The sequence below is a fragment of the Carassius gibelio genome, chromosome B12 (genome assembly GCF_023724105.1).
Source record: "Carassius gibelio isolate Cgi1373 ecotype wild population from Czech Republic chromosome B12, carGib1.2-hapl.c, whole genome shotgun sequence".
Lineage (NCBI taxonomy): Eukaryota > Metazoa > Chordata > Actinopteri > Cypriniformes > Cyprinidae > Carassius > Carassius gibelio.
This window is the reverse complement of record NC_068407.1, coordinates 8458501-8470891: the sequence shown is the minus strand read 5'-3', so window position 1 is coordinate 8470891 and position 12391 is coordinate 8458501. Positions and strand designations below refer to the sequence as shown.

At 38.8% G+C, this 12391-nt stretch overlaps 1 protein-coding gene across 1 annotated transcript; it reads right to left on the bottom strand.

Annotated features, from left to right (window-relative positions):
* Positions 1 to 3369: 3369 nt before the first annotated feature.
* On the bottom strand, positions 3370 to 8941 carry sh2d4bb (SH2 domain containing 4Bb). Its single transcript, XM_052570820.1, has 8 exons — positions 8779 to 8941; positions 7231 to 7390; positions 6900 to 7053; positions 6085 to 6223; positions 5763 to 5987; positions 5338 to 5460; positions 3708 to 3928; positions 3370 to 3493 (listed from the first exon to the last, which is right to left on the bottom strand). The coding sequence occupies exons 1-8, from the start codon at positions 8939 to 8941 to the stop codon at positions 3401 to 3403; spliced, it is 1278 nt and encodes a 425-aa protein (XP_052426780.1). The 3' UTR covers positions 3370 to 3400.
* Positions 8942 to 12391: the final 3450 nt, after the last annotated feature.

The following is a 12391-nucleotide window of genomic DNA, read 5'->3' as shown; positions in this document are numbered from 1 at the left end:
TATGTGTGATAGCGATTTATTGATGGGGGCGATTAAGCATGTGAGGTGTTTTGGTGTCTTTAGAGGAAGTAAACATCACTGAGAATTTTCTACACAGCCAAGAGTCTCTGAGGACTAATATATGTCTGTCCTGCACCAGTCTCCAAACCGTAGCAATTAACAGCACTGTTTTGTTCTTTAAATGTCTTCAGCTTGAACAAGATGACAGGTAGTCACACAAAGCTGCCAGACCTTTGGCATATTGACTTTAGGACGGTTATATCTAAAATAGGCTATTTCGTAATAATAGACTGTCATTGAAGAATTAGGCCTAATTCAAATAATGACAGTCTCTGTGAACAGCTACACTGGGAAAATATGTCTATAATAAGAATGTAATATTAAGCACAGAGTGTTTCACAGACAGAAAATAAAACATGGTTTTGCTTGGGGAGAGCTTTCCAATATGCACGCCACTGAGTGGCGTCTGTACTTCCTGGTCAGAGAGCACCTGTCCATCAATATTAGTTATTGTCGTTCCATTGCTTCTGGCTGGGATTGTATGGTAGCCAATACTGTTGTAAGACAAGCTGATAGTAGTGGGTCTGAAAACTCTCCAGGCCAATTAAATTAACATAAATAACTTAAATTAAGTCTCTTTTGTTGTTTCTGGATGTACCCATTTTTTTCAAGGACGCCCATTTTCTCTCACCATCATTTTGAATTTGATTGCAAACTGCTGAGTCAGTTACTAATCAAAGTCAAGCTTCATGTTGTAAGGGTACCTGAGCAATTCGAGGACACAATCACCTAGTTATCACATATTTTTTTGCCACTCCTACAAGAGACTGGCCTCAACAGATCTTCAAATCATGGCAGAAGAAAACAAATCAAGGTTTTTGCCCAAAACAATGTGGATGTAGTGGCACAGCAAGTCAAGTTTATGGCAGAAGGTGGTTATTTCCAACCCTCATGTATAGCTTGGCAATGCACATTCATATATTTTTAGCAATATGCCCTGAAAATGTTGTAACTTCATAAGTTTATATATATACATAAGTTTATATATATATATATATATATATATATATATATATATATATATATATATATATATATATATTATCATTATTCATTGAATGGGAATGTACTTTTTAATATTCTTAGACATGTTTGGGTAAAGCAGGTGCTGTGAAGATCATTGGGTCAGTTTAATGCATGTTGGCATCATGTTACATTGGCTGGCGTTTGACAGGAACCCTTTGTGGCTGGGGTACTGGCTTTGTTACTTTTTTCAGACTGTCAAAAGCTGCCTGGTACTGTTTATGAATAAGTATCTAATTTTCCATTCTCCAAAAGTCTTATCAATCACTGATGGCCATTGGAAAAACACCTGCTTGACTGGAAATATATGGGTAAACTGAAACTGCCTTTTCCATGTTTTTTTTTTTTCCTTTCCCATAGTCTTTCATCAAAGTTTCTCTGTGTCACCCTGCACCTCTACTCCAATGAACGCTGTGTTTGTCAGGTCTTTGTTGATCCTTCTATAGCTGAAACAAGCTCCTTCCTCTTGAACAATGTGCAGATTAGCAAGGTCAGCCATGTGCTTCACAGTAACCTAATCCCCTTTTATGCCTCTGTGTGTGTGTGCGGGAAGTCAGAGAAGTTGCTGTTGGTACTCATGGACTTGGGACATGGAATCATAGAGGGACACTGGAAAATTGGCAGAAAGACTAGGGTCTGACACATTACGGGGTTGAGATGGTCACACTATGCTTGAATATGCACAGATGTTTCAATTTTAGTTGCATACCAGTGATGCATTTGGTGAACTTAGAATTTAGAATTCAACCTTTGACCCTGGAACAAGACTTATTAAAAGAGTAGTTCATGCAAAAATGACTTTGCAGTGAATGGGTGCCATCAAATGAGAGTCCAAACAGCTTATAAAAACATCACAGTAATCCACAAAGTCAAGTGAATAAATTTCATTGTTAAGATGTCCTCTATCCATAATATTGCTTTCTCCAGTGAAAAAGTCATCTCATCTGAATCAGGAGTGAAATATGCACAGGTGGACACGATGGATTTTGAAGTGAGAGGACAATAGGAGATGGATCTTTTCATTGGAGGAAGCATTATTATGGATAATGGATTGTTTTGGCCAGAAGCCTTTGCCCTTAATGATGTCACTTTACAAAGCCTTAATTGATGGACTGGAGTCATGTGGATTACTTGTGAATTATTGTGATGTTTTAGCAGCTGTTTGTACTCTGATACTGACATTCTGATGCGGCTGGTCTGAGATTAACTACTTGAGACCTGATCGCATGTTCCAAAACACTACCAGCTTGATTTTCCAGCAGGAACAAAGTGGAAAGGTGCAAGATTTGTAGTGTTGGTATATTTTAAAATGTTAAGATTTCTCTTAATTTATGATTGATTCAAAACAGGAGACCTAGGTTGTGACATCATATCCTGTTGCCTGTATTCTACCACTGGAGTCTAATAGACCAATTCAAGAAATGTTTGTGGGTGGAGTCTATCTGGTGGCAGAAAATGGGAATTTTCAAGTAGCAGTTTATGGAAGAAGAATGAATAAAATCATTTAAAAAAAGGTAAATTTGAGTTTATATTTCAAAATTCTGACTTTATTTGCACAATTCTGAGATTGTCTCAGTTCTGTTAAGGAAAATCAACTCGTCTTTCTCTCTTTCCTCTTTTCATGAATGATATCCCTGACTTCTGTCTGAACTAGGAGATATAAACTTGAAAAAAAAAAGTCAGTATTGTGAGTTAAAAGGTAAATGTTTATAAAATGTTAATGGTAATAGGTTTAAATAATATTTCACGCTATAACTGTAAGGCTAATACAATATGAACAGTCCCCAATGAACTGCATATGTAAATATTATGTAGACCTACTGTTTAAATCAGATTTATGCTATAAAAGCAGAGTAATCATAACACTTTTCACCCATAATCAGTCCATTTAAACGTGTGTTTAGCTTCAAATGGCATCTTTGATGACGGTACTCTATAAAAATGATTTGCTTTCCAATTCTGGCATCCAAAGGCACAAAAATATATTTTTCTCTTATTCCATGGATTTTACTCATTTCGCTCCACTTGTTACCAGTGTTTTTTCTGCCACCACAATGCGTGCACAGCTGTAAGTGACGTAACTGTGACATGTACTCCAAAATGGTCTATTTAGTTCTGTATGCTTAAAGTGTAATGTGACCTCACCTTTTCTATCGCCTACATGTGAACCGAATAAGCAAATTAAAGTAAAGAGTGTTTATTAACATTTGACAGAAGACGCTTGGCAAACTATAAATAAAAGCTGTGCCATGCTGTTGAAAGGATGTGAAGGCAAGAGATACAGAAGCCAAATTGAGATTCACAACCATAGAAACCATCACTGAAAAAGCCCTCCATAGTCAGCTGTGGAGCTTCTGGGCCTGCAGGGATCCTGGAGTAGTTCTCCTCCAGACGTCGTGATCACTTCCTCCTGCAGGAAAAGCAGACCATCAGCCAACAAAACCAACATCAGTCCTGGGGCAACAGAGCATTGCTATCAATCCTCTGCATCAAACGCACAGATGGAAGGACAGGTGTGCTCGCCACATCTATGCTTCTCATGCCCCATGGGGTCTGCAATCGCCTCATGAGCATGTTTGTCAGTCACACTACGACAATAGTACTATTCTGTAGTTCCAGCTTACCTTATGGAAGTCTATGAGGTCAGCTAAGGTGGCGTGACGGTTCTGGTCTACACCTAGGAAGCTGTAATAGTCACCCGATGCGTCGATGAGGAAGTGCTTGAAGCCCGAAGTGGTGCGGTAGGACAACGTGTAGCCCCAGATCCGCTCGCTCACTCTGACCAAGAAACAGCCCTCTGCTGCATTCACCAGCAAAGCCTCTGAATCCTGCCGTGATATTATTCCTGCAGAGGCAGGAGACGAGTGACAGTGAGAAAGACAGATGGAGAGCCGGAAATGGTAACAGACAGGAAGAGGCAGATATGGAGAGAGATTGAGTGAGAGTGCGGTTGGAAGTGCAGGTGTTGTGCTCTGATCTTAAAGTGACGCTGGCAGAACTCTCTTGTTTCCTGGTTGAATGGCATCACTCAGATGGTCGTTAATCTTATCATTGTCCAATCAGAAGCCACACACTGTGGCTCCAATCATCCTGGCACAAGCAGTGAATTATTGAGTTTTTCTGTCTTCCTCTCTGTTCCTCTCTCTGTCTCTTTCATTATTATTTTATCGATTTAATCGATGTTTTTCCTTCACTGCAACCACTAAACTACTGCCCGTTCCCACTAAACTGTGACTTCTGAGTCCATTTCTAAAAAATACATCAGAGACCTTTTTACGTGACTCCTGTCAACGTCGCCCCTGTGCATTGAACACTTTGGAGTGCTTCAGCGGAACCCTAGCACCGGTCAAGCGCTGTAATGTGTTACTTGAAGTTCAAACAATTTCAACTGACCCCATTTGCCACTGACCTTTTGAAGTGCAGTCAATGGTTAACGGACAGTTTTCATGATGTGTCTTTGCAATCTTTTGCAATCTTTTTCAGTCTTTTTCTAGCTTTCACCCTATGCTAGTTGTAATTTTTCATACATGATTTTGCCTCTTTCATCTGTGGATTCACTGCCATTCAAAAGTTTGTGGTCAGTAAGATTTGTATTTTTTTTTAAGTCTCAAATGCTCAAATAATACAGTAATTCTGAGAAATATTATTAGAAATTAAATATATATATATATATATATATTTTAATAAGTTATTCATTCCTTTGATGGCACAGCTTTATTTTCAGCAGTCATTACTCCAGTCTTCAGTGTCATGTGATCCTTTAGAAATCATTCTAATATGCCGATTTGGTGCTCAAGAAACATTTCTTATCAAAAGTGTTGACAACAGTTGTGCTGCTTAATATGTTTATGGAAATCATGACCTTTTTCAGGATTCTTTGATGAACTGAATGTTAAGAAATTCAGTCTTTCTGTCAATTTGATCAATTTAATGTGTCCTTATGGAATATAAGTACTAATTTCTTACTGACCCCAAACTTAGATATTGTAATAGTTTTTTAAGAATTTGTCATACTTTTTTACTTTTTGCTGTCAACTATCAATGTTTATGTGTTGCATCATTTTACTCAGCAAAATGTCAACCTCCATGGTGTCCTTTGCTTTCATAGTTAAGTGTGTTCATTTTAATGTTAGTTTGCAATCTCATGAAATCACCCTACCATGATGAAATCTATGTCTTGTGTGGAGGTCGAAGGGTTAAAACATGATGTTTGTATTAGGACCTCAGGGAAGGGAACGTTCTAGCCATGTTTACCGTGGAACCAGGGTGCGATGGTGTTGCTACTTCGCTCATATCCCGCTCGTCTCGGTCTCTGCTCCTCTATAAACCAGCGGATGATGGATTCACGAGAGTTCGGCCTGGGAGGACGAATCCAGACTGGGCTGAAATGCAATGGAAGACAGCATTGTGATGTGTAGTTAGCATGCTAATCTTTTTATTATTTGTTTCACTTTCTGTATGTGAGTGGTATGTTTTGTCTAAAATGTTATTTCCTCTATATTAACTTCTTGATCCCTAAAACAATGTCACACTAGCAAAAAAATAAATGGGATATGGTCGAGATCATTTGTTATTGATTTAATTATTGATTTACCATTCCGTGAGCGATGGTGTGACTGGACTGCAGTAACGCCGGTGTTGTCTGCGCCGGTAATGGCCTGAGGTAAGTTGACCAGAACTAGCTGCAGATGAATGGCTGGCCTCAGCTGGAAGGGATGGATGTTCAGTGTCCGTGCCGTGCCGTCGGTTGTGACCTGATCCCTTCAGGTGTGTCTTATGGAACAGACCGCTAAGTCCAGCCACCAGGCCCTTCTCGATAGCTCGCAGAGACTGGCGCTTGTATTCATCTCTAGCCCGCCGTGCCTTGCACTTCATCTCCTCATCCGCTGCCTTGGAGCGTCGCACTGTGGGAAGCGGAGAGGAATTTGAATAGAAATAAGCTACTTTGTATTAGAGCAGCCACACTACCCATTTTCTTTGCCATTCCGTTTGTTCTCTCACATTGTTCCTGCCATTCTTTGTCATCTCTCTCGCTCCTCTTTTCCTCCTGCTTCAGAGAGATGTACAGCTCCTTTGCTCTCCTCTCTTCCGTTTGGCGGATTTCTTCCTCGCCTCTCAGTCTCTCTTCCTCCTCACATTTCTGTGAAAAAAAGGAGAAAGAATCAGCCATAGCTAACACAAAGGCATAGAAGTTTCCCCTCGACTTTCTTATGTTGTCTAATCTCGGTGAATATAAATGATTAATTTGGTGGACGATGTCATTAACCCAAACATCAGTGCTTTCAACTCTATTATAGATCAGGCGTACAAATGTTGGCCTCGTGTCTCAGAGATCACCATCTACATTCTGAGAGGTTGCCAACTTTTTAATAATTCATTCTCTGAACATGGAACACAGTAATTAAGCCTAATTAACCTCAATCTCTATTATGAGACAATGATTAAAGGCCTGGTTGAAGAATAAATGCAAGGACCCTTAACTATTGGATGTCTTGTAACAATTGAGATCTCGATTATTATTTATTATGCTTTTTTATAAAGGGTGCTTTAAAAGAAGTATCAGTCACGCAAAAACATTTTTTTTGTAAATATAAACCTATGCTTGCATTAGATGTGTTAATAAGACCAAACTGTTTACATTTTTTTAATGAGGACTAGTGTACTTTTAAAAATCCACTTGGCTTAAATATCTGAGGGAACACGAGGCATGACACTGTATTTGATGTTTTGTTTAGAACTGTCACCCTTTCAAAAGATGCATAAAATATTCTGTGTTTTAGTTTTTACTCAAAGGAACATATTCCAGCCAAACCCACCTTCAGTTCCTCTCTAATGCGATCTTCCTCTTCTTCCTGCTTGGCTGCCTTTCTGTCATCTGTCTCCTCCTTCCATTTTTCTGCCACGAAGCGAGCCTTTTCCTTCGCCATGGCATCTCGAAACTTCTTTTCAATCTCTGCCTCCTTCACACGCCTCAGGAAATTCAGCAGGAGTTGAGTAATGCACTTTCCATCCCTCTGTACTTCTGTTATTATTACCCGCCCCCCCCGCCCCCCTCTCATTTTTAAGTTGAATTACATCTGTCAATCTTCACCCACCACAAATATCCCACTGCTCCCTTCCCTTGACCCTGTCCCAAGGTTCTCTCACCGGAGTTCCTGTGCTTCTCTCTGGGCCTGCTTCCTGGCTCTCTCCTCCATCAGTTTTTCCACAATGTCTTCAAAGGGCTTGTCCCCCGGGGCCTCCCCCATTACCCATACCCACACATCTCCATCTGAGCCCAGAAGCCACTGAATGCCTCTGCGGTCGCCTGGGATGAGATAGCAAACGACAAATATGAAAAAGAAAAAAAAAATCCTCCACTTTCCAGACCCATCAGACCGTATTCAGATAAGAAAAAGACAAAATAACACAGACGCTGCGACAAAGCTAGAGGAGATTATCCTACTGGGATCCTTTGTACGCTGCGGGAACATGACAACCGAACAAGATAATGTAAGCACTTTTGAAAACAAGGGGACATTACCTGTCAGCTCACAGACACAATCAGTGACGTCCTTTGATGCAGGGAGATTGCACTTGCAATATGATGTAAACCCAATTTTGCTTAGTTGCACCACTGCCTAAAAGTTGAAGTGTGTCGTTTTATAGATGTACTTTATTGAAATAATTTCTCCTATACCTCGTTAGTATGCAGAGACACCATTCACCATTCTTAGACAGATTTACCCAGAAAGTATTAACACTGTGGCTCTGTGGTGCTTTCAGGACAATGCCGTCTTTCAGCATTTTAAATATATATATATTTCTACATTTTTCATTTGGTGCATGAGGCTAATGGAAAAAATTACACACTTTAAACTCACAATGCAATCTATGTCATTTAGAAAAAAATTATAATGACTTTATAAGGGCAAAATAATTTGAACCTTTAAAATACTAACTCGAAATACTTCTCACGATGATCAAAATAAATTAATACTTTTATGCAGCAAGGGTGCATTGAACTGGTCTAAAGTGACAGAAAAAATATTTTGGTTTGAAATAAACGCTGTTCTTTTGAACTTTCTGTTCATCAAAGAATAATGTAACAGGTCCCCAGAAAAATATTAAACATCACAAATGTTTTTAGAATTGCTAATACTAATGAAATAATTCTTCAGCACCAAATCAGCATATTAAAAGATTAAAAGACTAGAGTAATGACTCTTGAAAATTCAGCTTTGCCATCACAAGAATTAATTACATTTTGTAAAATGTTCAAAAAGAAAACAGTTATTTTTAATAGTATGTAGTAATGTTTAATTTTAAACTGTATTTTTGATCAAATAAATGCAGGCTTGGTGGACATTACTGATCGCAAACTTTTGAATGTTAGTGTATTTATGAAGACCAAAGAGCATTATTATATACAAAATTTATATATACTTTTGCATTACTAGTGATAAACAAATGACCAAATAAATGATATTTAAAAACTGTACAGTACTAAAGCTTTTCTAAGGACTAATATTTGTTTTGAAAAGTGTTATTTTTCTTTAATAAATGCCACTTGGTTTGGTAATTTGTTATCTAACACAAGACATACATTTTTAAGAGTGCCTTAAATGTCAAAATGTTCCTTGTAACAACTGTTTATTAAAACACTCATTTTTTATTTGTGGACTTGCAATATCAAAAAAAGGTCCAAGGACTCACTTTTCTTCTTCACATCATGACTTGGATCTCTCCTCTCTCTCTCATTCCAGCGTCGCACCTGCTCCTCCCGAATCTTGTAGAAGAGGATCTGTTTCTGCTCTTCGTTGAGTTCAGCCAACAGGTCAGGCTCTATATACATATCCTGAAGAATCCGCTGCATCATCCTGACAGGCTGCCAGGTATATGTCTCTCTCGACTCCTTTGACCTTTGTCTGTAGTCACCGCAGACTGCAAGCCCAGGTGTCTGCCTGTCTCTCAGGATCAATCTTCACTGCCTGAGGAAGGACCAAGGTCTATTCAATGTAATGCACAACTGATTGAAGCTCTTTTTCAGGGTGTCATAACAACTGAGAGCCCTCTACTTCCTATCACCCTCTATTTCATATACCTCTCTGTTCAACAAGTGTTGATCAGAACTGCATCCCTTCCTTTAATCTTGACCCAAGTATGGTCTCTTTCTCTCCTCTTCTCGTATGCTGCAGTGGTGTTTTGTTCTTGCGTTTAGATCCTTTATGGAGTTTAATTTCACCCTCTCCCCCCTCTATCTGTCTCCTGCAGTGACCCTACAGACCAGGTGTGTCTGACACTGCTACTTGTGTGTGACAGCTCGAAATGATTTTATTCAGCTCCTTTGCAGGTCAAAATACATCTATGATTTTGAGATTAATTGAGTTTTCTCTAGGCTATACCTTTATGTCACAAAAGTTAAATGGCAGATTGATATCTACAATATGCAAGCAATTACTCAGTGAGGTCAAATAATGAAACAGACATATTATTACGAAAGAAGAATTTATATGTAATTACGGATGCAACATGAACATTTGGGATAAGATGTGTGTGTGAGCGTATGTGGGCATGTTATCTGACCTGTCCCTTTCTCCCTACCTTTTCATGGTGTAATCTTACATCTGCGACTCATATTGCCATAGCTCTGCATTAGCAGATGGTGTTAACCCACCCACACCCCTCTCTTTTAACCCTGGACACCAGGTAGTCCTTGAAAAGACAATAATGGCCAGGGACTTTGGTTCACTGTATACTTATTTGTTTGAAGCTTAATTTATGAGGTCCCATTGTCTAGTTTTATTGGTTACATTTAATATATATTTATTTGTTCACATGCTGTTTAATGATGTCAGCATAATTGAAAACTTTATTATTTTTGTGCCAGATAAATACTGCTCTGATTGCATCTGATCGTTATGTTGTTTGATTGATATTTATTTAAAAAGATATTGCCCCTCTCAGTGTGAAATATACTGAGTAACATTGATGCAGACCCCCCCCCCCCCCCCAGAAATTGCTAGTATATTTCACAAATAATTACAAATTGGCAAGTCAAACATTGAATTAAACTTAAAATTTGGGAGTGTAAAGTCAAAGTAAACTTTGAAATATACATTTAAAGTAAAACAAACAAAAACCTATATCCCTGAATTTAAAGGGGGTAACAAGTTATGTAATCAGATTACTTTTTCAAGTAAAGTACCACATTCTTTTTTTAATAAATAATTCTAATCTCACTTGCACAAAAACAGACTGAATATTCCTCAAAATGATTAAAAGTGTAAAGCACACATGCAATAATTATGCTGATTAAATCCCCAAAATACTTTTTGTTTAATCCCATTTTACTAAGTGTCTTTGCTTCTGAACGTCAGTCATCTTTTTTATTCAAGTTTGAACAAACCCGTTCACTAGAATGATTCAAGATTTCCAGAGCTACAGTACATGAGTTTGGTTTAGGATGAACTATTAATGAATCAGGTTCATATGACAGAGGGCTATTAGGATAAAATTATTTAACCTGGACTGAATTAAACTTTTGAAAGCAACAGTTGAGAGAAGGAAGACAAACCGATTCATTAGAATGAATAGAAATATTACATTAATAAACACTGCTAATCGTTCTGCAAGCTGCATTTATAGAAACAGCTACTGTGACTCTTGAGAGCCAAGTGGATTTGTTACAGGCCCAAAATAAAATGATTATCATATATGTCTATATACACAACAGATGTTTTTATTTTGCAGTTTTGTTTCATTTTCACTCAATTAATGCAAATATATTCTGAAAGGTTTGACTGGATGGGCCCTGGCCTTTATGTGCCACATCCTGCAGTTTATTTTCTTGAACAAATAAGAAGTTTGTAGCTTGACACGCTACATTGTCAAAGCAGCTTCCCCATCACTAGCTCTGTGTATTGTAATTGACTTTCTGACATCAGTATTTTCATCTTCATGTCTCTCTTCACCTCTTGTCCCTTGCCGCCCTTTGGACCTGATTTCTGCAAGGGGCTTAACATGTTCTGCATAAACCCCCCGACCTCGTAATTACTCATCTCTCTCCTGACTATTATTCTAGTGTCACTTATTCATCCTGGTCACTATTATCCAAAGGCAACAGGGAACAAGAGCGAGGGAAACAGAATAAAGAATGAGTGGAAGAGAGAAAGCAAGCAAATTAACAAATGAATGTATTTGGTAATAGTCAAACTGAAACGTTTTAGGGAAATTTTACATTCAGGAACACTATACAGCGGTAATATTTTTTTTCACAACTGCTGAAACCTGTCAGGTTTCATGGGAGAACTCAAACACAAATGCTAATTACGCCATTGATGTAATAATCATGTCTAACAGTGAGACTTGTTATCAAATACAAATTAATCAAAAACAAAACCCTGTCATGCCTGTCCAAAGCTCAGTGTTTACACTAATGCAGCTAAATCATGGTGGGCGGATTTGGGCAAAGATTGAGACTAATTATGTCATTTAGCCTTTCGCACCACACCGCCAGCACTCCGCATGTTTACTTCCCTTTCAAACTCACCGCGGCTTTCTGTTCATCCCTACAGACTTGTGACCTGAGAGGGCCTCGCTTCCATTATGTGGAAAGCAGTGGCTTTTAATATCACTACTGCAGTATACAACATTATCAAAGATGTGTGTTGGATGTTTATGTCAGTGCTGCTTAATAAAACAGCAGCTCTTTTCATCTTCATCTGATGACCTGTCAAGCCAAATTGGGCCTTATAGACCGTAGAGGACTGGGAGGAGCTGGTTTCCATGCGAGCCCATTAAATAATGATTATATACTCCATCTGATTGCTGTGCATCTTGCGTCCAGATTGATGCTTGGTGTTTATTTAATACGGCACGGCAACATACACTGAACTTGTTTGATCTTTACTGTCATGGAGTATTTTTAATGCAGGCCTGAGCATAAAAAATAGTCACTTCTTAAAGTGATGGATGGAGAGGAAGAGATTGAGATCTGCATTGACAGCTGTCTGCCACTGCTAGGAACTGTGGGGTTGTGGGTTGCTTTATCCAGCAATTTCCACTAGAGGCCACTGTTTTTCAGTGGAACCACAGAGGGGCGTCGTAACACATCTTCGGTAGAATGTCCATGTCCTTGCCTTCTTCTCAAAACATAATTAAAGCAGCCAGATTTGGTCTAACCGACCTGAGCCCCATCCGGACTCTACCTGTGAGTGGTAATGAGAACAGCTTAGACGGCTCAGGAAATGAAAGTGGAGGAAAATGAGAGACAACAGTGACACAGACAGACTGACATGGTATGTCAATTTGACCTGGGGATGAAACA

Coding starts and splice junctions, on each gene's coding strand:
- sh2d4bb (XM_052570820.1), bottom strand. CDS start 8,941: ATGATGCAGCGGATTCTTCAGGATATGTATATAGAGCCTGACCTGTTG. Junction 5,988..6,084: donor CAAAGAATGGCAGGAACAAT/GTGAGAGAACAA, acceptor CGCTTCCCACAG/TGCGACGCTCCAAGGCAGCG. Junction 3,929..5,337: donor CATCGCACCCTGGTTCCACG/GTAAACATGGCT, acceptor CTGCCTCTGCAG/GAATAATATCACGGCAGGAT.